Source organism: Oncorhynchus clarkii, chromosome 17 (genome assembly GCF_045791955.1).
Source record: "Oncorhynchus clarkii lewisi isolate Uvic-CL-2024 chromosome 17, UVic_Ocla_1.0, whole genome shotgun sequence".
Taxonomy (NCBI): Eukaryota; Metazoa; Chordata; class Actinopteri; order Salmoniformes; family Salmonidae; genus Oncorhynchus; species Oncorhynchus clarkii.
Genome location: NC_092163.1, coordinates 67,669,945 through 67,694,748, shown reverse-complemented (window position 1 = coordinate 67,694,748; position 24,804 = coordinate 67,669,945). Strand labels below are relative to the sequence as shown.

The 24,804-nt window shown below is 45.5% G+C and overlaps 1 protein-coding gene and 1 pseudogene across 3 annotated transcripts in view; both read left to right on the top strand.

Annotated features, from left to right (window-relative positions):
• LOC139371301 (ras association domain-containing protein 5-like) overlaps positions 1-16,664 on the top strand; it is a 52,137-nt gene extending 35,473 nt beyond the window's left edge. Inside the window, exons 3-7 of one of the 3 annotated variants that reach the window (XR_011627220.1) lie at positions 13,258-13,371; positions 13,488-13,827; positions 13,950-14,065; positions 14,229-15,297; positions 15,365-16,664. Coding sequence is in view for 2 of the 3 variants with exons in the window: in XM_071111610.1 (XP_070967711.1) it covers positions 13,258-13,371; positions 13,488-13,827; positions 13,950-14,065; positions 14,229-14,372 (714 nt within the window). In the remaining variant the exon portion in view is untranslated. Of the gene's footprint in view, positions 1-13,257; positions 13,372-13,487; positions 13,828-13,949; positions 14,066-14,228 lie in introns of all 3 variants that reach the window. The other 2 variants (XM_071111612.1, XM_071111610.1) reach the window with 2 other exon arrangements.
• Positions 16,665-18,610: 1,946 nt separating this feature from the next.
• Positions 18,611-24,448, top strand: LOC139369489 (serine/arginine-rich splicing factor 6-like; annotated as a pseudogene).
• Positions 24,449-24,804: the final 356 nt, after the last annotated feature.

The following is a 24,804-nucleotide window of genomic DNA, read 5'->3' as shown; positions in this document are numbered from 1 at the left end:
CGCACACAACACACAACACACACACACAACACAAACACACAACACACGCACACAACACACAACACACACACACAACACAAACACACAACACAAACACACGCACACAACACACAACACACGCACACAACACAAACACACAACACACGCACACAACACAAACACACAACACAAACACACAACACAAACACACACACACAACACAAACATACGCACACAACACAAACACACAACACACGCACACAACACACAACACAAACACACAACACAAACACACACACACACAACACACAACACAAACACACGCACACAACACAAACACACGCACACAACACAAACACACGCACACAACACAAACACAGGCACACACACATCTCCCTCATTGTTTTTAGCGAGTGAGATAACCCAGCACGCCTCCAGTAAGGAGCTGGAAACTGTAGCCATGCCAAATACCACACAGTTTAGGCCTGCAGTGGAGGGACAGTTGATTATCTCTGTAGCCTGGAGTCATGTTAAACTCTGGTGTGTGTAGGCTGCCCAGTGTTTTGACCATCCAGACCAGTGGCTGTATTGTGCATTTGAGCTGGAGGAGTACACTATTATTGTACCATAGAGATGACAGCTTCTTCCTCTTCTACTCTCTACTCTCTCTCTTCTCCTCTCTCTCTCTTCTCCTCTGTCTCTCTCTCTTCTCCTCTCTCTCTCTCTTCTCCTCTCTCTCTCTTCTCCTCTGTCTCTCTCTCTTCTTCTCTCTCTTTCTCTTCTCATCTGTCTCTCTCTTCTCCTCTCTCTCTCTTCTCCTCTCTCTCTCTTCTCCTCTGTCTCTCTCTCTTCTCCTCTGCCTCTCTCTTCTCTCCCTCTTTGTCTTTCTTTCTCTCTTTCTTTGGTGCTTCCACAAGCAGAGATCAATCCCCTTTTCGTCAATACCTCCACAGAGTCATTGCGTCTCATTGAGTGAGACTGGAGCCTAATTCACTGGGCTTTGTGGACTCTGGCCTGGCAGGGGGGCTGAAATAGAATGGTGAGGGCCTGGTCTGTCAATGAGCTCCTCTTATTTCCCCCTACCACCCACTGTCCCCTCTGTCTCCCTCCACAGTAATGGTGTTGAATCTGACATCAGCTGATACTGACCTAACCCTAACCCTAACCTTGACCATTAACCCCTAACCCTAATTCTAACCCTAACCCTAATTCTAACCCTAACCCTAACCTTGACCATTAACCCCTAACCCTAATTCTAACCCTAACCCTAATTCTAACCCTAATTCTAACTCTAACCTTGATCATTAACCCCTAACCCTAATTCTAACCCTAACCCTAACCCTAATTCTAACCCTAACCCTAATTCTAACCCTAACCCTAACCCTAACCTTGACCATTAACCCCTAACCCTAATTCTAACCCTAACCCTAATTCTAACCCTAACCCTAATTCTAACCCTAACCCTAACCTTGACCATTAACCCCTAACCCTAATTCTAACCCTAACCCTAAATGAATTAATAAATGCTTACAATTCCTCTTTATGGAATTAGACCTAAAATTAATTTCTCTGAGATTAATTTCTTCATCATTACTGTGTGTGTGTGCTTGCGTGCAATGCATGCATCTATCTGTGTGTTTTTTTTAGCATGCTTATAAGAGTGTATAATGCCTTTCTAATGCAGTAGTAAACAGAAGGGTTATTATACATGTGGAGGTTTATCTCATACAGCTGCAGCACTAAGGCAGAGCACAGCAGACATATTACTGTGGCTTCCTGCTCATGCATGTCAGGTGTTATGAGCTATGAGACCACATCTCTCTCTCTCACTCTCTCCCTGCCTGTCTCTCTCACTCTCTTCCTGTTTCTCTCACTCTCTCCCTGTCTCTCTCTCTCTCCCTGTCTCTCTCTCTCTCTCCCTGTCTCTCTCTCTCTCTCCCGGTCTCTCTCTCTCTCTCCCTGTCTCTCTCTCTCTCTCCCTGTCTCTCTCTCTCTCTCCCGGTCTCTCTCTCTCTCTCCCTGTCTCTCTCTCTCTCTCTCCCTGTCTCTCTCTCTCTCTCTCTCTCTCTCTCTCTCTCTCTCTCTCTCTCTCTCTCTCTCTCTCTCTCTCTCTCCCTCCCTGTCTCTCTCACTCTCTCACTGTCTCTCTCACTCTCTCTCTTCCTGTCTCTCTCACTCTCTCTCTTCCTGTCTCTCTCACTCTCTCCCTGTCTCTCTCTCTCTCTCTCTCCCTGTCTCTCTCACACTCTCTCCCTGTCTCTCTCACTCTCTCCCTGTCTTTTTCACTCTCTCCACAGAATCTGTGCAGAAGATCTAGGTGCTGCTGTAGGACCTCCTTGGTTGGTGACTGAAGCACCAGATCATCAGCAAACAGTAGACATTTAACTTCGGATTTTAGTAGGGTGAGGCTGGGTGCTGCAGACTTTTCTAGTGCCCGCGCCAATTCGTTGACATATATATGTTGAAGAGGGTGTCTCGAAGAGGGTGTCTCTCTCACTCTCTCCCTGTCTCTCTCACTCTCTCCCTGTCTCTCTCACTCTCTCTCCCTGTCTCTCACTCTCTTCCTGTCTCTCTCACTCTCTTCCTGTCTCTCTCACTCTCTCTCTTCCTGTCTCTCTCTCTCTCTCTTCCTGTCTCTCTCACTCTCTCTCTTCCTGTCTCTCTCACTATCTCTCTTCCTGTCTCTCTCACTATCTCTCTTCCTGTCTCTCTCACTCTCTCTCTTCCTGTCTCACTCTCTCGCTCTCTCTCTCTCACTCTCTCGCTCTCTCTCACTCTCTCGCTCTCTCTCTCACTCTCTCCCTGCCTGTCTCTCTCACTCTCTTCCTGTTTCTCTCACTCTCTCCCTGTCTCTCTCTCTCTCCCTGTCTCTCTCTCTCTCTCTCACTCTCTCTCTTCCTGTCTCTCTCACTCTCTCTCTTCCTGTTTCTCTCACTCTCTCCCTGTCTCTCTCTCTCTCTCTCTCTCTCTCCCTGTCTCTCTTTCTCTCACTCTCTCTCTTCCTGTCTCTCTCACTCTCTCTCTTCCTGTCTCTCTCACTCACTCCCTGTCTCACTCTCTCTCTCTCACTCTCTCGCTCTCTCTCTCTCGCTCTCTCTCACTCTCTCTCTCTCTCTCGCTCTCTCTCTCTCACTCTCTCGCTCTCTCGCTCTCTCTCTCTCGCTCTCTCTCTCGCACTCTCTCGCTCTCTCTCTCGCACTCTCTCCCTGTCTGTCTCTCTCACTCTCTTCCTGTTTCTCTCACTCTCTCCCTGTCTCTCTCACTGTCTCTCTCCCTGTGTCTCTCACTCTCTCTCTCCCTGTGTCTCTCACTCTCTCTCTCCCTGTGTCTCTCACTCTCTCTCTCCCTGTGTCTCTCTCTCCCTCTCTCCCTGTCTCTCTCCCTGTCTCTCTGTCTCTCTCACTCTCTCCCTGTCTCTCTCCCTGTCTCTCTCACTCTATCTCTCTCTCTCTGTCTCTCTCTCTCTCTCTCTCTCCCTGTCTCTCTCACTCTCTCTCTCCCTGTCTCTCTCACTCTCTCTCTCCATGTCTCTCTCACTCTCTCTCTCCCTGTGTCTCTCACTCTCTCTCTCCCTGTGTCTCTCACTCTCTCTCTCCCTGTGTCTCTCACTCTCTCTCTCCCTGTGTCTCTCTCTCTCTCTCTCCCTGTCTCTCTTTCTCTCACTCTCTCTCTTCCTGTCTCTCTCACTCTCTCTCTTCCTGTCTCTCTCACTCACTCCCTGTCTCACTCTCTCTCTCTCACTCTCTCGCTCTCTCTCTCTCGCTCTCTCTCACTCTCTCTCTCTCTCTCGCTCTCTCTCTCTCACTCTCTCGCTCTCTCACTCTCTCTCTCTCACTCTCTCGCTCGCTCTCTCTCACTCTCTCTCTCTCTCTCGCTCTCTCTCTCGCACTCTCTCGCTCTCTCTCTCGCACTCTCTCCCTGTCTGTCTCTCTCACTCTCTTCCTGTTTCTCTCACTCTCTCCCTGTCTCTCTCACTGTCTCTCTCCCTGTGTCTCTCACTCTCTCTCTCCCTGTGTCTCTCACTCTCTCTCTCCCTGTGTCTCTCACTCTCTCTCTCCCTGTGTCTCTCTCTCCCTCTCTCCCTGTCTCTCTCCCTGTCTCTCTGTCTCTCTCACTCTCTCCCTGTCTCTCTCCCTGTCTCTCTCACTCTATCTCTCTCTCTCTGTCTCTCTGTCTCTCTCTCCCTGTCTCTCTCACTCTCTCTCTCCCTGTCTCTCTCACTCTCTCTCTCCCTGTCTCTCTCACTCTCTCTCTCCATGTGTCTCTCACTCTCTCTCTCCCTGTGTCTCTCACTCTCTCTCTCCCTGTGTCTCTCACTCTCTCTCTCCCTGTGTCTCTCACTCTCTCTCTCCCTGTGTCTCTCACTCTCTCTCTCCCTGTGTCTCTCACTCTCTCTCTCCCTGTGTCTCTCACTCTCTCTCTCCCTGTGTCTCTCACTCTCTCTCTCCCTGTGTCTCTCACTCTCTCTCTCTCCCTGTCTCTCTCCCTCTCTCCCTGTCTCTCTAAAGTACAAAAGGGAAAAGTACAAAAGGGAAAATAAATAAACATAAATATAGATGGAATTTACAATGGTGTCTCTCTCTATTAGAGGAAGTGGCTGGGCTGAGCAGGGTGCCGTTGCTTGCAGAATGAATAGAGGAGGGGATGAGAGGAAAGGGTGTTTGTGTAGCTCGGCAGAGAGAGAGAGAGATCTACAGCTTTTCTGCCTGTCTCTGTGAAACAGAGAGGAGAAGAGTAAGGTCTTCTTGTTCACAAGCTTATCTGTGTGTGGCTGCAGATGAACTTGCAAACGTCAGATGCCTGCAGCCACCAAGGTTTCTTCCCAAGAACCAGGGACACTGCAGCACATGGACACTGCAGCACAGGGACACTGCAGCACAGGGACACTGCAGCACAGGGACACTGCAGCAGAGGGACACTGCAGCACAGGGACACTGCAGCCTGCCCTGGAGCCACTGACCTGAACTACAGCTACCGGAGTGTGTTTGTGTGTGTGAGAGAGAGCCTGTCAGAGTAATTGATGTGTGAGCGTGTGCCTGTATGGCTAAGCAGCAGTAGCCTGCTAGAGTAATTTGTGTGTGTGCACCCTTTCACGGCTCTTATCAGCTGTTCAGTACACACGGCGGTAGGGTAGGAGGGGGTTGAGGAAGAAGTGTGTGTGTGTGTGTGTGTCTGTGAGGCATTCTCAGGTGAGCAGTGCTGTAATTAGAGGCTAAGCTTTGATACTCTGACTCTGTGACACCGGCATGTGTGTGTGATACCGGTGTCAGAGCACACATGACAGGAGGAAGTGACACAGCTCTACTTGCGCTCTCCGATTTCCTGAAGCCTCTCTGGTGGAACGCTGTACGGACCCAAATCTAAGCCGACCTCCCCTCTCCTCACCTCCCCTCTCTCTTCACCCCTGATCCTGTAGTCCAAGCCTATCTGGATAGCTACAGACACAGGACTGTGAACGACCGGCAGTGGATGCTTGTATTGAGAGAACTGAGCAATACTTGGACTGTGAGCTTTAGTGGTGTGTGTCCGTATATTGAGCTACCAAGGGACTGGCTGTGGATATAGAGTGGAAGTGAAGAGCTCTAGGACTGAGCATTGTGAACAGTGTGTGTTACTGAATGCCTCTACAAACAGAGAATCCCCTCCTTGGGAACAATCAGAATTCCTCCTGCGGCTCTGCTGGGTGTCTATAGGCAGCCGAGGGCTCGTATTTAACTCCTAAATGACTGGCAGCAACAGCGTGAGCAGCGGCTACTGCAGTCTGGACGAGGAGGGCGAAGACTTCACCTTCTTCACCGCAAAGACCACCTTCTTCCGCCAGCCCCCAAAGCTGGTTAAGGTACGACACAGATAAAGAGATGGAGGGAGGGGTTGTGTCAGTTTTGATGTCAACAATATTCAGCTGAAAAAGGAGAAGCGTTGAGCTAAGAGGAAGTAGGCACTAGAGTTCTTCACAGGTCCAAAAAGTTCAAAATGAGCCTGGGGCTTTGCATAAATATTTTTGGGAAATATAGAGACCCGTTCTGAACGGACCTGAGGACAACTAGCGAGGTTATTTATCATCAAATATGATTACGTAGTACCTGTCTTGACTACATCAAATGTTAGCTAGCTAGGCTAACTGAGGTTGCAGTGCATGTGCTTTCTATCCTACAGTTACAAACCACAACAACTCCATTCAGAATATGTAGCAGCCTACCTGTTGGCTCTTGGTCGTTGTAGTCTATCCTTTAACTTTAATTCCATCTTTTTTAATTGCATCTTCCATTGATTAGATATGTCCTATCTTTTGCCACACAAGGAACAAGGCAATATGGCTGTAGCCTATTGCCGCTTTGATGATTGGCCAACAACAACAACAAGCTCCACTCTCGTGAAAAGCAAGAGCAGTAGTATAAATGATAAGCTGTCTACTGCAGCAGTCATGTTCGGATCTGTACGGTCCCTTCCAGATAAGTCAGTTAAAATTTAACATACCCGAGACAATCATATCAGATCCAACTCAGACATTATTTAGAATTCTGGATCCAGACCCACTCGGGTCCCGGATCGTGTCTCGGTATTCGGGTGGACCCTTGAAGACACACCTCACGCCTGTTTTACTGTGTGTGTGTGTGTGTGTGTGTGTGTGTGTGTACATGCATGCTTGCATATGTGTAACAGTATTGCTGCCATCCATCTCCTTGCCCCTACCTGGGCTCGAACCAGGGGCCTTCTGTACACATCAACAACTATCTCCCACGAAGCTTCGTTACCTATCGCTCCACAAAAGCCACGGCCCTCTGCAAGGGCAACAACTACTTCACGGTCTCAGAGCGAGTGACGTCACCGATTGAAACGCTACGAGCGTGCACCCCGCTAACTAGCTAGCCATTTCACACCGGTTACATATGTGATAGAGATTCTTCTGCCATATAATCATTCAGCTATCCATGCAGCCTTGTAGGAGCGAGACCTTCTAGGACAGTTTTTCATGACTTAGATCTGAAAGGGCTGTGTAGGAGCAATATGTTAATGGTTCCATCAGCTGTTGTCGTTGTTTCCTTAGTAACAGGATAGTTAGTTACATAGTCACACACCTGTCCTTGATTGTGAGATTTTCTTAAGGGCTCTCTCTCTCTCTCTCTCTCTCTTTCCCTTTCTTTTCCCTTAGAATAGTTCAGCTGGACAAGGTAACCGTAGCAACAGCGGATCTCACTGATTCTGCTTTGAGTTAGAACTCCACACGACACACATATACACACTTTAATTTTTACACAGCGGCGGTGCCGTCTTCTGCCAGAGAGGGGAATGTTTGAGGCTTGTTTGTTTGTTGATATGAATAGTAATCAGTAGTATAACATAGGACTGTAACTGTGTAGCTGCAGATTTACAGAATAGTAGGTACTACCAGAGCCATGGCTTTAAATAAATGGCACTGGGTTCAACATGTTAGTGCAGAAAACGCCTCCACACTCTACTCTCACACACCCACTGGGAGACTGTTCTCAAGGCTTTTAATGGACTGCATTTCCTTCTCTCTCATACTGTACACACTCGTACATGCACACACACACACATACACCTACACACACACATATTGCAGCGTATGGAGGAAAGTGTTGCTAATTAGAACAGAGGGCATAGAGATTCTGTTGTTTTAGAATCAATCATACAGTTACACAGACATTTACACAGACACTTACACAGAGACTTACACAGACATTTACACAGACACTTACACAGACACTTACACAGACATTTACACAGACACTTACACAGACATTTACACAGACACTTACACAGACACTTACACAGACACTTACACAGACACTTACACAGACACTTACACAGACACTTACACAGACATTTACACAGACATTTACACAGACACTTACACAGACACTTACACAGACACCTACACAGAGGCCTTTGTCAGTGTTATCTTAATACCTGCGGTGCCTCTGCTCTCTGGTTTGGAAAGATCACAGTCACAAAATAATTCAGACCCGGCCCGTGTTTGTCTGTTTGTGTAGTTTGGGTTGCCAGGGTGGAGACAAAGGACCCAGTCTTAAACTATGACTGAAAGGTACCAATTCCCCATATACTGCAAGAATGATTGTCATGCTCTAGTACTTCTGTAGAAGCAGTCGCCCTGTACAGGAAAACCACCCTGTCACCCACTAGCGATTGAAAATGAAAAACAGGCACGCAAATATATACGAAAACCACAGTCTTCCTGTACTCTCTGACATAATCCACTAATGTTTGTGTTGCAGGGGCGGACTGGGACTGAAAATCATCCCTGGCATTTTTAACACACCAGGCCCCCGTTATTAGCCAGCTAAGGATAATTTTGCGCTAAAAGCCCAAGTTAGACAGGCCCACTGGGCTAAAAATTGACATTCCCATCTGACATTTGCCCGAAATGCCAGATGGGCAGTCCTCCCCTGTGTGTGTCACTTTACTCTTCCTGTTGTCTACAATGGCGCCACATACCTGGAATCAGCTATCCAAACCCTGACCATAAATTGGGAAACCCTACGTCAGGATCTAGGGCCGTTTTCCTCCTACTCCCAGTCCTACTGTTATTCCTCAGACATTAGATTATTTTTAAACATATATACACTAGGGTTCAAATGTCCTTGTTTTTTTAAAGAAAATCCATTTTTTGGTCCATTAAATAACATCAAATTGATCAGAAATACAGTGTTGACATTGTTAATGTTGTAAATGACTATTGTAGCTGGAAACAGCAGATTTATTATGGGTTATCTACATAGGCGTACAGAGGCCCATTATCAGCAACCATCACTCCTGTGTTCCAAGGGCACGTTGTGTTAGCTAATCCAAGTTTATCATTTTAAAAGGCTAATTGATCATTAGAAAACCCTTTTGCAATTATATTAGCACAGCTGAAAACTGTTGTTCTGATTAAAGAAGCAATAAAACTGGCCTTCTTTAGACTAGTTGAGTATCTGGAGCATCAGCATTTGTGGGTTTGATTACAGGCTCAAAATGGCCAGAAAAACACCAGTCTTAACGTCAACAGTGAAGAGGCGACTCCGGGATGCTGGCCTTCTAGGCAGAGTTCCTCTGTCCAGTGTCTGTGTTCTTTTGCCCATCTTAATCTTTTATTTTTATTGGTCAGTCTGGGATATGGCTTTTTCTTTACAACTCTGCCTAGAAGGCCAGCATCCCGGAGTCGCCTCTTCACTGTTGACGTTGAGACTGGTGTTTTGCGGGTACTATTTAATTAAGCTGCCAGTCGAGGACTTGTGGGGCGTCTGTTTGGGTGTAAAGCAAGGAGAGACACAGAGAGAGAGACTGTGTGTGTGTATATTTGTGCCTGGCGCTTTCTAATCACAGGAGAAGAGAGTGGGATGAGGGTGCAGATATGACACTGGATGAAAGTATGAAACCAGAAGCATGCACCACGAAATACAAACACACACACACAAAAACCACGTTCTATGGTATCTGCCTTCTGGAAAAGAGGAAATGAGGCATGGGTTATAGCTTCCACACGGAGTTGTGCCTGTCTCTTCACACCACTCTCATCTCCCAATCTTTCTCCATCCATCCCTCCCTCCCTCCCTCTCTAATGTAATCTTCACTGCTCATTGTTATCTCAGCTGTGACAGCTCATCTACAGTAGTTAATTTGGCTATCAGTGAGATGGGGAGCTAAGTGTGTCTCCTCTCCTGTGTGCTTCCTCTACCGCAGCAGTCTGCACAGGGATCAATGGTTTGGTAAACCGCCATCATACCGCAAGAGGAATTTGTTGTTGCTACGGTAAAGATGACTTGTCGAACTGACGTTTCTGAGACGCAGTCTGAGAAGAAAGTGCAGCTCGGGTTAGAGTTAGGTAGTCAAGTATCGTGACACGTGCTCACAGATACTTAAAGGTCTGTCTATTTCAGAATGTTCTCTTTTCTGATGCCCTTCTATGACCCTGAAGTGCTGGAACTTTCTGTATCACTTCACTTACATTATTACGGTTGTGGGGAAAGTTGAGAAAAGGTTGAATGTGTGTGGTGCAGAGGCTACAGTTAGAGGCCTGAATCTGTTCGTGGTGTTTCTGGGGCGACACTGCAGCCTCAGATGACACTAGAATGTTCCCTAGCTGTGTGAAGTGTAATCTACTGGTCTGTGCTGTGTCTGGAAGTATGTGTTTAGAGGTCTCCTCTGTACCTCTTGTAAAGCTAAACCACCATCCGGCTCAGACAGTTAAGGTCAGACAGTTGTCCAGGCAAAACAGGACAGGCCATGGAGTGTGTGTGTGTGTGTGTGTGTGTGTGTGTGTGTGTGTGTGTGTGTGTGTGTGTGTGTGTGTGTGTGTGTGTGTGTGTGTGTGTGTGTGTGTGTACTCCTGTGTCAGTGTGTTTCTGAGTTAGCATCCTCTGCTGTTTAGAGTGATAGCAGCCGAATGAGGGGAAACATCATGAAACCATCCGAGAGGAAGTCAAGGTGTCCTCGGGTCTAAGTCAAAATTACTGTTCTTTTTCTCAACTTAGTTGAGAAACGTCCACTTGCGTGTGTGTCAAAGGCTGAGAGCATCTGCTCCTCCGCCCGCTGTGACATCCCCCTGAGTGATCACATGACCTTCCCTGTCTGATCCTGTCAATGTGAGAACAACAGCAACATCTCATGTGTGAGCCATGTCATGTGCACTGTGGATGTTCCTGGGAGCCCTGTGGGTCTGGTTGTGGGTCTCCTCTCCTGGTTCCCTTTCTCTGTCCCTGAGCTCTGTGTGGGTGTGGTGGGCCTTGGACCGGCAAGGGTGAAGGGTCAGTATTATTCTACTACTCCATTGTCACTCTCTATTCTATAGGAATACACAAAGGGGAGGGAGGGCACTATATTTAGCTGCTAGCAAACATTAAGACACAAACACAGGAATTCCTGAGAGATTTGATTGTTTTCCAGAACTAAGAAGTAGTGAAGGAGGATTTTTCAATGGTGACCCTTGAATCCACCACACACATTCCTCCAAGCACATCTGTATTCAGACAGATATAGGCCTATGTGTGAGGCAGGTGTGCGTCTTCAACGTGCTTCTCTATGCCAAATAGCAAGCTATAGGAATATGCACACTATCTGCAGACATTGTGTTGCACATAATACAGTAATAATGCTGTGCCAATCCTCTAGCTTCTGTGTCACAGGGATTTTCATGCTGTTTCAAGGTATTTGGGGGCACCAGGTAGTCTAGCGGTTTAAGAACATTGGACTAGTAATTGAAGGGTTGCTGGTTTGAGTCCCCGACCTGAATAGGTTAAAGATCTGTTGACGTGTCATTGAGCAAGGCTCCTGTAAGTCACTCTGGATAACAGCGTCTGCTAAATGACTCAACTGTAAACTGTCTTTGTGTTAAAGTGGTGTTTAGTCTCGTGGTCCTTTAGAAAGAATCAGTTTCTGACATTTAGACCAGTTTGCCCAAACTCCCTCTGCATTCTCACTTCATTAACTCTAACTCTTATGTCAAGATGAACACACACACATTAGACCCTGCCATGGAAAGGTGCCGCACACACACTGAACACACAACAAACATAACTCTTCACCCAAGAAGATGTCCTTATTCATATTCATGGAGGAGAGGAGCAGAGTGAAGAAATGAGAGACAACATCCTGTTCAGACTGATCCTGCTCCCTGTCTCTGCTTATGCAAGCAAAGATATGCTGCACACACACAATGGACAAGACGACTGTACTGAATGAAGCAGACACACTCCCCTCACGCCCTGAGGACTCCCATACATAAATGTATCATTCTCGATCCATCTCTTTTTCTCTCGGTCTTCCCCCCTTTTCTCTCTCTCTCTCTCACTCACTCACTCACTCACTCACTCACTCACTCACTCACTCACTCACTCACTCACTCACACACACACAACCGAAGTCCCAGAAGAATAGAGTGAAAAGGAGGAGAAGAAGCCAAACAGCATCAGAGGATGCATCTAGAAATAACCCAGTCAAACTCTGTGTTGCTCAGCAACCATGCCTCCACTCTTCCCTCCTCATCTCTCCTTCTCTCCCCCATTCTCCCTTCTCTCCCCCAACCTCATGAGCGAGTCTCAAGATGAGTCCTACAGTCACACTGCATGGGGGAGGTGGAGGTTTGTGCTTTTCTGTGGCTCTAGCAGTGGGAGAGATTGGAGATTGGATGGGTGGAGGGAGGAGAAGAGGAGAGGATGGGTGGAGGAAGGAAAAGAGGAGAGGATGGGCGGATGGAAGGGAGGAGGAGGATGGGGGAAGGGAGAACAAATGGAGGAGAAGGGGGAGGGGAGGGAGGGAGGGAGGGAGGACAGGTGTAGGGAAGGGGGAGGGAGGATGAATGGATGGGTGGAGAAGAATGGAGGAGAAGGGGGAGGGGAGGGAGGGAGGGAGGGAGGGAGGACAGGTGTAGGGAAGGGGGAGGGAGGATGAATGGATGGGTGGAGAATAATGGAGGAGAAGGGGGAGGGGAGGGAGGGAGGGAGGGAGGGAGGACAGGTGTAGGGAAGGGGGAGGGAGGATGAATGGATGGGTGGAGAAGAATGGAGGAGAAGGGGGAGGGGAGGGAGGGAGGGAGGACAGGTGTAGGGAAGGGGGAGGGAGGATGAATGGATGGGTGGAGAAGAATGGAGGAGAAGGGGGAGGGGAGGGGGGGAGGGAGGGAGGGAGGGAGGGAGGGAGGGAGGGAGGGAGGGAGGGAGGACAGGTGTAGGGAAGGGGGAGGGAGGATGAATGGATGGGTGGAGAAGAATGGAGGAGAAGGGGGAGGGGAGGGAGAGGAGGAGGAGGGATGGAGGACAGGTTGTGGGGAGGGAGGATGAGGAGGGGAGGAAGAGGATGGCTTGGGGGAGGAGGGCAGGAGGATGTGAGGAAAGAGGAGTAGGGCAAGGAAGAGAATGGGAGGGAGGAGGGGAGAGGGAGACAAAAATGAAGAGTCACGCAACATTCTATAAATGTTATAGCCCAATAGGCAATGTCCAGAAGCCAGTTGTGTGTGTGTGTGTGTGTGTGTGTGTGTGTGTGTGTGTGTGTGTGTGTGTGTGTGTGTGTGTGTGTGTGTGTGTGTGTGCTTGAGAGTGAGTGGAAACTCCTGTGTCAGTGTGTTTCTGAAAGTTAGCACCCTCTGCTGTTTAGAGTGATAGCAGCCGAATGAGGGGAATCGTCATGAAACCATCCGAGAGGAAGTCAAGGTGTCCTCGGGTCTAAGTCAAAATGACTGCTCTCTTTCTCAACTTCCCCCTGTACTGCAGTTCCTGTTTCTCACACAGCCGTTTGTCTGTCTCTCTCTGTGTGTTTCAGCAGAATGAGGTCAAAGAGGAACAGGAGGGAGGACCCAAGGCTCTCTCAGAGAAAGAGGTGCGTGCCAGGATAGAGGACTACAACTCTAACGTCTCAGAGAATGGCATGAAACTGGTGAGTGCTACAACACGTTACATATACACATGGGTACTAGTGGGAAGTATTCAATCTGATTTTACCAAAATTGACACACAGGCATCTTACTCTCTCTTACTCTCTCTCGCACTCAGGCTGCTGATGGTTTGTACACTGGCTTCATTAAGGTCCACCTCAGGCTGAGTCGGCCAGTCACGGTGCTTGCTGTGGAGGGTGCGGGATTAGAGGAACTGTCAGGCAAGCCAGACAGACGCGGTCGACCAATGACGGTGTCAGAGGGCCAGGAGGGAGAGGGAGCGGGGTTGAGTGACAAGCGGACGTCGTTCTACCTTCCCAGTGACTGTGTGAAGCAACTCCACATCAGTAGTACTACCACAGTCAGGGAGGTCATACAGGGCCTGCTGAAGAAGTTTATGGTGCTGGATAACCCACGCAAGTTTGCCCTGTACAGACAGACATACCGCGATGGACAGGGTGAGTTATATACACATATACTTTCTGGTCCTACTGAGTGTAGGTCTGAAGATATCTGATAATATGCTAATAGCCTGGACGTGGAACCTGATGTGTCTTTCCTTTGCTGTGTGTCTAAGCAGATCTGTTCCAGAAACTTCCTCTTGTGGAGTGTCCTCTCTGTCTGAGACTGGTGGCAGGGCCAGACCCTGAGCTGCTCAGCTTTGTCCTCAAGGAGAATGAGACCGGAGAGGTGGAGGTAAGACAAACACACACACACACACACACATACACATATGCACACATACTGTGTGTCCTAAAAGCATTCTCTTTAATATCACTAATACATCTCTCTCTCTCTCTCTCTTTCTCTCTCTCTCTCTCTCTCTCTCTCTCTCTATTTCTCTCTCTCTCTTCCTCAGTGGCATGCGTTTTCAGTTCCTGAGCTGCAGAACTTCCTGGTGATTCTGGAGAAGGAGGAGACTGAGCGTGTGCGATTGGTGGAGCAGAGATTCACAGCTTACCGACAGAGATTGCAGAAGGCACTATGCGAGCATAAACCCTGATCCCTCACCCTTGATCCCTCATCCCTAATCTCTCACCCTGACCCTTCACCCCTCACCCTTCTGTTGACCCAGGGAGAGACAGGAGACCACTGAAGCTCACAGACTACTATTCTCCCCTCATTACACGGTCAGCCCCCCTCCATCCCTCCTCCTCACCCCCCTTGAGAAGAGAGGAGGGCTTGAGAAAGCATGGAAAGGGAAAAGGGGACTGATTAAAGGGCGAGTGGGCAGGATTCTGGAACATAATCAGTGTTTCCCTGGGAGGTGAAAGACACGATGAACTGACGGACCCTCTGGGCTCAGATATCTCATTTTGGTCTGACAATGTGACCTGATGGGTCTCCTAATGTTACATTGAATCTCAGTTTGGTCTGATTATGTTTTTAAGATTATACTGCTGCTGCTGCAAGTGTTACTTATTTACTTACTTATGTATTTACTAAGGCATGAGTCTCACCCTGCTCTATCTGCCCCAGCACCCCTGCATAAAGATTCAGAGGGACTAGAACAGACATTACCATTCAAAACAACGCTCCATGGTGGATGGATCATTTGGAATGTTCCATTACTTGATGTTTACGATATCAACTCTCAGGTTGTCCCTGCATGCCTTCTGTCCAGGGTCGAGGGTAGGTTAGAAGGGTAGGAGACGGGTGGGTATGCTTGGGTTGGGAAGTAGGGTTGAGATGCTGGGGTAAAGCTATGTTCGTCTTCATCTTCAGACTCCTCTCATATCAGTCCCAGGGATGTACACCAGTGTTTCTCATAGAACTGCTCTGCTGAGCTAAGGAAGCAACAGAAGAAGACCTGAGCTCTCTATCCTAATTTATTTATCCAGCGCTGAAATAACCCCTCTATCTCAGGCGGCTAACTTTCACTTAATCCTGCATCTCCATCTACCTGGGTAACCATGCTAGTGTGGGAGGTGTGCAGATAGACGTATATACAATAGATAATCTCCATCTACCTGGGTAACCATGCTAGTGTGGGAGGTGTTGTGCAGATATATGTGTATATCATAAATAGATGCTATTCCCATAGACACTAGTCTCTTCAGATAGCCATTGAGTACCCTGACTACATTCACATAAACAGAGACATATGTCTTCTGTACCTGTTATTCATTCACCCATCCTACAGAAGCATACCGTATGTAAACAATCAGTAGATTCCTTCATTGCATGAATCATCTGCAGGAGTTTAAAGCAATTACAAACAGTTGATGTTTTGACTCTTCATATACTCTTCACCCTTCCCTCATCAATAACCTCTGACCTTTATCTCCTGACCCCTAACCTGGAAATGTACATTTCTCCTGACGGGAGACTGGTTTTCTGCTGTTCCCAGTGTCTGTGGAGAAGGTATGCAGCTGTAGCTACTGTTGTTAGAGGCCTGTTAGAGCCAGCCACTCTGTGCTGCTGTGACGGGCCCCTGAAGCCCTGCTACTGAGCCGACTGTTACAGGACCGAGTGATTGAGGAACTGATGCTCAAACACTGATTGAGGGTCAAAATGTCATCTGCCAGTAGTTGTTCCTGGTCAGTTCATGTAGTTAGGAAAAACTCCTGTTCCTATAGTTCATTGAGCTGAGAAACCCCATTCTGGTGATCACACCAAAGTTAAGAGGGACAGTGGCCGTGTTATATGCCTGACTGAAAAGATGACGTATTGTAGGAAAAAACTTTTTTGCACACTAATTCTGCCCACAGATTGGTCTGCCAGTCTGTATAGTATCCAAGAGAAGGAGCATGAAATTTGTGCTTTTTTCATTCATTTTTTAAGGGAAATTGATCATACAATTAATGTTTATCTGAGTGTGATGCATATGTATATATGTAAACATTGGAGGACAAATTATTATTATTGATTATAACTATTGTTAGTTGAATTGGTGTGTGCGTCTGGGCTGAAGATAAAGGTATAAATGTTATATGATAGTTCATATCTATGTATTCCAGTCAGTCTCTCTCATCGTCCAAAAGCACATGCCTTCCTGATGCTGAGTCCCTTCATCAAGCCTGTTTTATTCCTGCCCTCACAGGGCTTATAGAAGCCACACAAACAGATCTGAGACCAGACTACATGTCAACGATGGAAACCATAAGATTGTGTGTGTGTGTGTTATTTATTTTATGGTTCACCCCCTTCGGCTTGGTGTTAAGTGTCAGAGGATGTGGGCAATCAATGCTTTCCAATAATCTCTTAGTTTGGTTTATCTGAAGAATCAGATGTGTATATAGATATCTGTAAAGAAAATGAAGAATTAAATAAATGTCATCCTTTAATGAGTCTCCCTCGTCTCCTTAAAGAGTTCATTCTCACTGTTTTCTGTCCCCTGGGTACACTCATATCATATCTCATGTGTGCTGTTCACTCTGAGCTGCTGGCTTATGTCCCTGTTTATGTAGTCGCCAGGCCAGCTTCCTCTCTGTCGGAGGTGGTTCTGCAACTCCCCAGAGTTCAACCAGCTCCTTCTAAAGGCCTCTTTTAGTTTCCTTTCCATGAATTAAGAGTCCCAAATGGTTTTCTGTGTGCTCCAGAGGTGTGCTCATTCAAAAGCAGAGTTGGAGAGAAAGTCAACTGTATTATTTATACTATAGATAAGTATATATTTTTTGTGTGTTCGCGGTAACAGAAGAAGTGCGCTTTGCGCCTCAAATATTTTTTTATGGAATGTTTTGTGTATGGAATGTTTTGTGTATGGAATGTTTTGTGTATGGAATGTTTTGTGTATGGAATGTTTTGTGTATGGAATGTTTTGTGTATGGAATGTTTTGTGTATGGAATGTTTTGTGTATGGAATGTTTTGTGTATGGAATGTTTTGTGTATGGAATGTTTTGGGTATGGAATGTTTTGGGTATGGAATGTTTTGCGTATGGAATGTTTTGCGTATGGAATGTTTTGGGTATGGAATGTTTTGTATATGGAATGTTTTGGGTATGGAATGTTTTGTATATGGAATGTTTTGTGTATGGAATGTTTTGTATATGGAATGTTTTGGGTATGGAATGTTTTGTATATGGAATGTTTTGCGTATGGAATGTTTTGGGTATGGAATGTTTTGTATATGGAATGTTTTGTGTATGGAATGTTTTGCGTATGGAATGTTTTGCGTATGGAATGTTTTGTGTATGGAATGTTTTGGGTATGGAATGTTTTGGGTATGGAATGTTTTGTATATGGAATGTTTTGTGTATGGAATGTTTTGCGTATGGAATGTTTTGCGTATGGAATGTTTTGTATATGGAATGTTTTGTGTATGGAATGTTTTGTGTATGGAATGTTTTGTGTATGGAATGTTTTGTGTATGGAATGTTTTGTGTATGGAATGTTTTGTGTATGGAATGTTTTGTGTATGGAATGTTTTGTGTATGGAATGTTTTGTGTATGGAATGTTTTGTGTATGGAATGTTTTGGGTATGGAATGTTTTGGGTATGGAATGTTTTGCGTATGGAATGTTTTGCGTATGGAATGTTTTGGGTATGGAATGTTTTGTATATGGAATGTTTTGGGTATGGAATGTTTTGTATATGGAATGTTTTGTGTATGGAATGTTTTGTATATGGAATGTTTTGGGTATGGAATGTTTTGTATATGGAATGTTTTGCGTATGGAATGTTTTGGGTATGGAATGTTTTGTATATGGAATGTTTTGTGTATGGAATGTTTTGCGTATGGAATGTTTTGCGTATGGAATGTTTTGTGTATGGAATGTTTTGGGTATGGAATGTTTTGGGTATGGAATGTTTTGTATATGGAATGTTTTGTGTATGGAATGTTTTGCGTATGGAATGTTTTGCGTATGGAATGTTTTGTATATGGAATGTTTTGTGTATGGAATGTTTTGTGTATGGAATGTTTTGTGTATGGAATGTTTTGTGTATGGAATGTTTTGTGTATGGAATGTTTTGCGTATGGAATGTTTTGTATATGGAATGTTTTGTGTATGGAATGTTTTGTGTATGGAATGTTTTGGGTATGGAATGTTTTGGGTATGGAATGTTTTGTGTATGGAATGTTTTGGGTATGGAATGTTTTGGGTATGGAATGTTTTGGGTATGGAATGTTTTGGGTATGGAATGTTTTGGGTATGGAATGTTTTGGGTATGGAATGTTTTGCGTATGGAATGTTTTGGGTATGGAATGTTTTGCGTATGGAATGTTTTGTATATGGAATGTTTTGTGTATGGATTTTTATAGCAGGGCGCCTCTTAAAGAGGTTATCTCTTGGGTTGCCATGAAGTGGATGCAGATGATATACCTGAAGAAGGAGGTGAAGTGATTAGTGAACGTTGACTGACCTGTATAGTGGATGGAGTAAGGAAACCCACTTCGTCCATAGTATTGTTTTTTGATGAGTCAGGCTTTATGAGATAACCTGTAAGAGCTTTTGTGCATGAGAATATCGTATGCCAGTTGAGGTTATATGCTGCAACTGTGGTGGTGAGCATGCGCCTGAGTCCCTGGATTGCCTTGTTAGTGTGAAGGAGACAGAGGTTGTTTGGAGCTGGTGAGAAGAGTGGAAGAAGCGAGTGACGTTGAAGGTGCAATGGTAATTGAGACTGCACCAATGATTGTTTTTTTTCCTCAGCAATGAGGATCCTGATATATTTAATGATGGTATTTATGAATAGACATCAATCACGTGACACCATTCATTCCTATGTGAAAACTTAATAGCACATTGAAGCCAAATTAAGTCAGTTAAGATGGCGTCTCATGGAGAAATAACATGCGCAGTTTGAGCTACTCCAGGAAGTGATGTTCCAGGCTAGCTCTGTGCTGCCTCCTCTCATTGAGAAATGTTGCTTTCAAGACAACTGGGAACTCAAAAAAGGCCGGAAAGTCTGAGATCTAGAAAGATGCCAGCGTTTCCGACTTGGAATTCAGAGTTTTTTCCCCACTCAGAGCTAGTTTTTTTTTCCAAGTTCCCAGTTGCCTTGAACACACTGATGACGGAAGTTTCCGATTTCAGAGTTTCCAGTCGTTTTGAACATGGCATACATAACTCAAGTTGAAGGCCGTCCGGGGTGATGCAGGCTGCCATTAGCAACTAAATTATCCTTATAACTTCTTCTGTGTGCAATTCTAAAATAATCGGTTCAAAGACATACATCGGGTGTATAACTGGTACCACGAGTGTCCTCTAAACATTTTTTCCATTCACTATTTTGGGCGAACCTGTTTTCTGCTAACAATGCATGCAGTACCACGGTCGGCCTTGAACTTCCGTGACTTCAATGAGAGAGGGTAGTCGTTCTCCCCTGGATATATTACACGTGAAAAGGGTAGGTAGACTTTGTAACATGTATTGCAATGTTCATAAACTGCACAGCACATAAGAAGAAACAATCGGAGAAAATTTGCAGCAGAACGCTTTTTGGGTTGAGCCTGTGTAGGGATGTCTTGAATTGGAATGTGACTGAAGGAGTGGAATGTTTATGAATGTCTCTATTTTTGTATTTTGGGTGATGTCGTTTTTTCGCCCCTTTCATACAATGGGTATGTTTTCTATAGTTTACCACCCGTACAGTAGGTGGCAGAATGCACCTCTAACACTTATTTCCAGACCCCTTAATACCATAGAAGAAGAATTGAATGCACACTTTACGATTAGCTTGAAAAACTCGGGGATATTATTACAAATATTGCCGCGTAAGAACGTCGGCATATTGAGTTGTCATGTTCGTGAGGAAGACATCCATATGTTTTTTAGTGGTTACTGGAGGTTGATCTGAAGAATGAGTAAGTTAAGGTGTTAGCTAGCTAACATGGGCGAAATGGCGACTGCTGACTGTAGTAGCTAGATTGTCCGCTGTTGTTGTTGACATTTAGCCAACACATTAGACCTACTGACCCGTCGTCAGCATTGCTCCGTCTTCTCGCTCATGCACGATCTAGTGTTGCAGGTACGGCTTTGTGGAGTTCGATGACACGCGTGACGCCGACGGAGAACGAGTCATAATTGAGCACGCTCGTGGTCCACGCAGGGGCCGTGGTGGTGGGGGTTATAGTGGCGGAGCTGGAGGTAGTAAGAGTACTCCATCACATTAGACTTTTTTTCTCAGGTATGATGACGGGGAGTTCCAGCAGGGGGCAGTAAAGTCATGACCACAACACTTCGATAGCTCTTCCAATGATACTAGATTATTCTCTGTGGCTTGCAATTTGGAGGCCCACTGAAAAAATACCTCTAGTCTTATATTAAATTTGAATCAAGCACAACATTGTTTCAAGTTGTATTAGTCGTATGTACGGGTACGCATGTTATCCATCCATCCAACAAAATGCTTACTTGCAGCTTCATTAAATATTAGAAAGTGTTTTGTATGTATGCAGTGTCTTGTTTGCTGAAATTTCCTCTCAAGCCATTGCTGATCTTTTATCCTGTGAAAAACACAATTTGATGCTGTTGTTGAACACATACGGTTTGGGTTGGGGGTGTTAGATGTGGTGTTTACATTTCAGCTATGTTGCTTTGCTTTATGGCATTGTAAACAGCCCAGCTATGATGTAAACTAAAGGATATATGACGATGCAATATGTTCAGTATATCATTTGATTTCAACATTAACAAAGTCCTTCATGTTTCAATTTGAAAGAGGCTACTGCGGGCATGAGTTTGTATCCCTTGAGGCTAAGATGACTGCCTGTCCCGTTTTGCCTTGGCTTTCACCTTAATGTGTGTGTGACCTTTGACGTATGACCTCTTGGTTGACCTTACCGGAAGCCATGATGACGGCAGCCTTTTGCCAATAGACAAAGGTGATGGTGAGGAATCCCATTGGTTTTTCTGTTTAAAAAAGAAATATCACAAAAGGTTAAAGCCAAAAAAACATGTTGGCTTATGTTAGCTGATTGTTAAACAAGAGAGCTGTTTGCATCCATTGTAAGTCATAGGATATCTGTACAGTGTTAGATTTCTGTCAGCTTATATGGTATCAGTTGGTAGTCGTAGATACCCCCCTTTTTTAGTATTGTTGTTTGGTTGATGTGATGTTTACTTTTTTTGTATTTTATACAGCTAAATAAATGTTAAATTGAGGTTGAATCAAGGAAATAGGCATTTCTCTTCTTGAGCTTGTATGCATTGAGCAGGAATGCTGTCCATTCCCTGTGACTGCTTTGATGCTCAGATGGACATTGGCTGAATGTGTTACTACCTCTACCAAGGCAATGTTAGACCACATCACTCATTAGTACAATCGTGTTGGGGAGCTAGTGGCCTGTTGTCCGGACCTCTGGCAGTCTCTATGGGGGTACCACAGGGTTCAATTCTCGGGCCGACTCTTTTCTCTGTATATATCAACGATGTCCCTCTTGCTGCGGGTGATTCTCTGATCCACCTCTACGCAGACGACACCATTCTGTATACTTCTGGCCCTTCTTTGGACACTGTGTTAACTAACCTCCAAACGAACTTGCCATACAACACTCCTTCCGTGGCCTCCAACTGCTCTTAAACACTAGTAAAACTAAATGCATGCTCTTCAACCAATCACTGCCCGCACCCGCCCGCCCGACTAGCATCACTACTCTGGATGGTTCTGACTTAGAATATGTGGACAACTACAAATACCTAGGTGTCTGGCTAGACTGTAAACTCTCCTTCCAGACTCAAATTAAGCATCTCCAATCCAAAATTAAATGTAGAATTGGCTTCCTATTTCGCAACAAAGCCTCCTTCACTCACGCCGCCAAACATACCCTCGTAAAACTGACTATCCTACTGATCCTCGACTTCGGCGATGTCATTTACAACTGAGCCTCCAACACTCTACTCAGACTGCATCCAGTTTGCTATGTTTTGTCACCAAAGCCCCATATACCACCCACCACTGCGACCTGTACACTCGTCGGCTGGCCCTCGCTACATATTCGTCGCCAGACCCACTGGCTCTAGGTCATCTTTTGGTCTATGCTATGTAAAGCTCCGCCTTATCTCAGCTCACTGGTCACCATAACAACACCCACCCGTAGCACACGCTCCAGCAGGTATATCTCACTGGTCATCCCCAAAGCTAACACCTACTTTAGCCACCTTTCCTTCCAGTTTTCTGCTGCCAATGACTGAAACGAATTGCAAAAATCGCTGAAGCTGGAGACTTATATTTCTCTCACTAACTTTAAACATCAGCTATCTGAGCAGCTAACCGATCACTGCAGCTGTACATAGTCCATCTGTAAATAGCCCACCCAATCTACCTACCTCATCCCCATATTGTTTTTATTTACTTTTCAGCACACCAGTATTTCTACTTGCACACCATCATCTGTTCATCTATCACTCCAGTGTTAATTTGCTAAATTGTAATGGTCTATTTATTGCCTTACCTCCTCACGCCATTTGCACACACTGTATATAGACTTTCTTTTTTTCTATTGTGTTATTGACTGTACACTTGTTTAGTCCATGTGTAACTCTGTGTTGTTGTTTCTGTCACAGTGCTTTGCTTTATCTTGGCCAGTTCACAGTTGTAAATGAGAACTTGTTCTCAACTGACGTACCTGATTAAATAAAGGTGAAATAAAATAAATCGGTCCACATAGGAATAAAAGTCCAAGGACCAGTAGACCCCATGAGTTTTCACCCCCACTGTGCCATACTGACTGACGGTCTTGTCCGTGTTCTTTTAAAGACGGTAGTGGTTACAGCAGCCGAAGCCCCACTGGCTGGGATACATATTGGACAGCCTCTCCAGTCGCTGCAGCTGGCAGGACCTAAAGGTGAGCACTGTGTGTCAAGTCTCCATCTTTCTCTGAAAACGGGTCAGAACAAGTTATTTGTTTCAAGCACCATTTTTTTTTGCCTGTTATTAATTTATACAATATATTTTTGATTGACAGGACTTCATGCGCCAGGCTGGTTGAGGTGACATATGCCGACGCTCATAAGGAGCGGCCCAACGAGGGGGTGATTGAGTTCTGCTCCCGCTCGGACATGAGGGCCCTGGACATGCTGGATGGCACCAAAATCGACGGGAGGAAGATCTGCCTGGTGGAGGACGAGCCTTGCCACCGACGCTCCTACTCTGGCAGCTGCTCCTGGTCAGGATAGTCCTGGGCCTACCACATAAGGCAGCCGTTGGGTCCTTATGGCCCTCCTGTGGAAGGGGTGATATGTTTAATTTGCTGTTTTTCTAGTACCAAAGCTGATTAGTTATCCAGGCTTACAATGTGTTTGATCTCCCAGGTCTCATAGCAGACGTCACTCTCGCAGCAGGAGCAGAAGTTTTGGCAGCCACTCCAGGTCTCGCTTACGGTAAGAAAACTCCACTTCACATGGCTGGAGTATCTACATAGATTAATACTTAGTTTATCCCAGAGAGGAAATGTCATTGTAACACAATTAGTTTTAATTTGTGTGTTTGTTCTCCACAGGTCACACTCTCGTAGTACACACCGCTCTCGCTCCAGGTCCAACCAGAAATCCCATTCTAGATCCGGGAAGTCCCCCCTCTCCAAGTCACTCAAATCCCATTCCAAGTCCCGCTCACGTTCTCGCACCAGGAAGTCCTGTTCTCACTCCGACGCCCCTATGTCTCGCTCCAAGAGCTAGTCTAAAGTCTGGTCTGAGCAGGAATCCAGAAGCCACTCCAAAGAGAAGTCTGTCAGCAAGAAGTCCCAGAGTCGCTCCCCGACCCCCACAGAGAATGGAAACAGAGCGTGCCATGTCTGCCTCCAAGTCTCCCTCCCCACAAGAAGACAATCACAAATCGAAGTACCCCGCCATGCACTCAGTCTCTCGCTCCCCCTCATGCTCTAAATCCTTCTCCTGCTCCCGATCCAGGTTGACTTCCAAAAATGTAATTGCACTTGTTTTAGTAGGAAGTATGGAAGATGGTTTTAAAATAATTTACAAATCGAATGCAGTGTTTCAATTTGCCCCACTATGAGCATTTAGTTTTATTGAAGTTGGGATTGTAGTGCTTTTTAACATTGTTTTTAACTTTGCATGAAAACTAGGATGAAAGATTGTAGATTACTGTGGAACGCATTGTAGAGGAATTGTTCTCAATTTCCTTATCTGTATGAGATTGCTTATGCTTCATGTTATAGTTACTGGTTGATGTTTGTTTCAAGAGGAAATTATTGATTCTTATTTGTAATCTCTTCCTCACCATCTTCTGCATTGCTTTGAATCTCTGGTAGTCCGGCATTAAGTCATAATTCATGATTGGTTATAGCTAGATGGCAAGGCATTATGTTATGACAATCTTCACAAATCAAAAATAGAGGGAAATGAAGATCAACAGTGAAGATGAAGATCAACATGTTTTGTTACTTTCCTTCCTTCATGTTTTGATTATTAATATGCATATTCATTTGGCAGATTTCTTGGTTTCTTTGATGCTGTCTGTATAGAGTCTAAACCGTTGTGATTGAGTATTGACTAATCATACAGCTTTAGTATAATGTATTACTACACTA